Below are 1,923 nucleotides of genomic sequence, written 5' to 3' on the forward strand. Positions count from 1 at the left end.
TTGGCTATTTTTAACGTGTGTAAAAAAAAAAAAAATCTGCAAACGCTTACCAATTACAGAATTCAATTTATTTTGTTGAACTCATTTTAGATTATTGGGTCACTTTCTATAAATTTAACGGTTTCTTCCTCACACTGGTCCTCTGGCTTTAATCTTATTTTTATGGAAGACGTTCGACTGTGCTATCTCCGATTCCTCGTTGCATGACATTCACAGCAGAAACTCATCTTAGCAACTGCCAAGAAATTTCCTTCCTTCGAATAACTAACACTAAAAGGAATTTTTAGGATTATTCTAACTAGTATATATGTCCGGGTAGAGTTATCGTTTGCACGCAGTGTTAGAAAATAACGCGTCGTGAAATTGTAGAAAACTGTATGGATGGAAAAAACATTGGCGAAGCTATATTTTCTAGGGGGAAAAAATGACATAGGATCCTATCCTCTGAACATATTTACAATTCACTTTGTTCTAAATGACGAAGCTTTAATACAAATGATCCGTTTTTATGAGAGACGGATAAAAGTGTCCAAAGTTATGATATAAAGATCCGTCTGCGGATTCAGGACACCTTAAGCATCCACAGAAGGTTAGCAACAGCACAAATAGAGAAATGGACATTGTACAAGTTTCTAGAAATGCACCTTGAAGCCTACAATAAGTTACAATAACGAAGGTTTTGTAACAAGTGTTCATTCTAGTAGATTTAGGAAAAATAGCGTTTGTAGTTTACCTAAGAACTTCGAAACAATTATGGAAGGGGTAGTTTGAATGGCTTAAATTTTTCACGTGTAAAGAAAGTCCTTCCATATAATTGTTTCAGACAACTACAGAAATAGGTTGAGAAAGGTACACATGAGCGAAAGGAGTATCCAGAGTGAATTAAAGAAATCATGCAGGTGTTTGGAAGAGTAATCACGGACAAAAAAAAAAAAAAAAAAAAAAAAAGCCAAGTCAGATTTGTAATAGTTTTGAAATACAGTAATTTTATAGAAACTTCCCCTATGCAGTTGTGGATGTTAGTTTTAGGACGAGAGAGAGAGAGAAAAGACTAGAGACCAAGTTTTATAAAATTACCAAAATACGTCAGATTCTATAGAGTAGTAAACTATCATATCGACGCCATTTTGGAAAAAAAAAAAAAAAAAAAAAAAGGGAAGATGCCGATATCCGATTATAAATGCATAGACAGAAATCCGCAATTTTTCTTTAAATTATTCTTAGCCAAAATTAAGATGGCCGATAAATATTATAGAGAACTAAAGTCGACATTTTATAAAAGGCATCTTGCTATTTAAAATAAAGCAGAAAAGTGAAATCAGTTGCGAACACGCCACTTTATCCTCCGAATCCATAAAGAGTTCTTCCTTGTCTTTTAAGGGCGTAAACTACATCCATGGCGGTGACAGTCTTCCTCTTTGCATGCTCAGTGTAGGTTACGGCGTCACGGATAATATTCTCGAGGAAAACTTTCAGAACTCCACGGGTCTCTTCGTAGATGAGACCAGAGATCCGCTTAACACCACCTCTGCGGGCCAGACGACGGATTGCCGGTTTCGTGATTCCTTGAATATTATCTCTTAAAACTTTGCGATGACGCTTGGCGCCTCCTTTTCCCAAACCTTTGCCTCCTTTACCGCGGCCAGACATGTCGGTTGCTCGATGTGAATACGTTCGCTTTGTTACCATCAAGAAATACGACTATTTATATAGTTTAAAATGAAGCCGTCTAACGATAAAAACTAAAGATTAGCATAAAATTATTATATATATGTATATGTATATATGTATATGTATATATATATATGTATATATATATATATATATACATATATATATACATATATATACACACATATATATATACATATATACACACACATATATATATATATACATATACACACATATATATACATACAC

General features: G+C 34.1%; 1 protein-coding gene across 1 annotated transcript; it reads right to left on the reverse strand.

Moving 5' to 3' along the window:
- Positions 1 to 485: 485 nt before the first annotated feature.
- LOC145279746 (histone H4-like) lies at positions 486 to 1,673 on the reverse strand. The gene has a single exon (XM_080131046.1). The coding sequence runs from the start codon at positions 1,648 to 1,650 to the stop codon at positions 1,339 to 1,341; it is 312 nt and encodes a 103-aa protein (XP_079987172.1). The 5' UTR covers positions 1,651 to 1,673; the 3' UTR covers positions 486 to 1,338.
- Between the last annotated feature and the right edge of the window lie 250 nt (positions 1,674 to 1,923).

The sequence above is a fragment of the Euprymna scolopes genome, chromosome 7, assembly GCF_053919585.1.
Source record: "Euprymna scolopes isolate OS-2025 chromosome 7, ASM5391958v1, whole genome shotgun sequence".
NCBI classification, from domain to species: Eukaryota; Metazoa; Mollusca; class Cephalopoda; order Sepiida; family Sepiolidae; genus Euprymna; species Euprymna scolopes.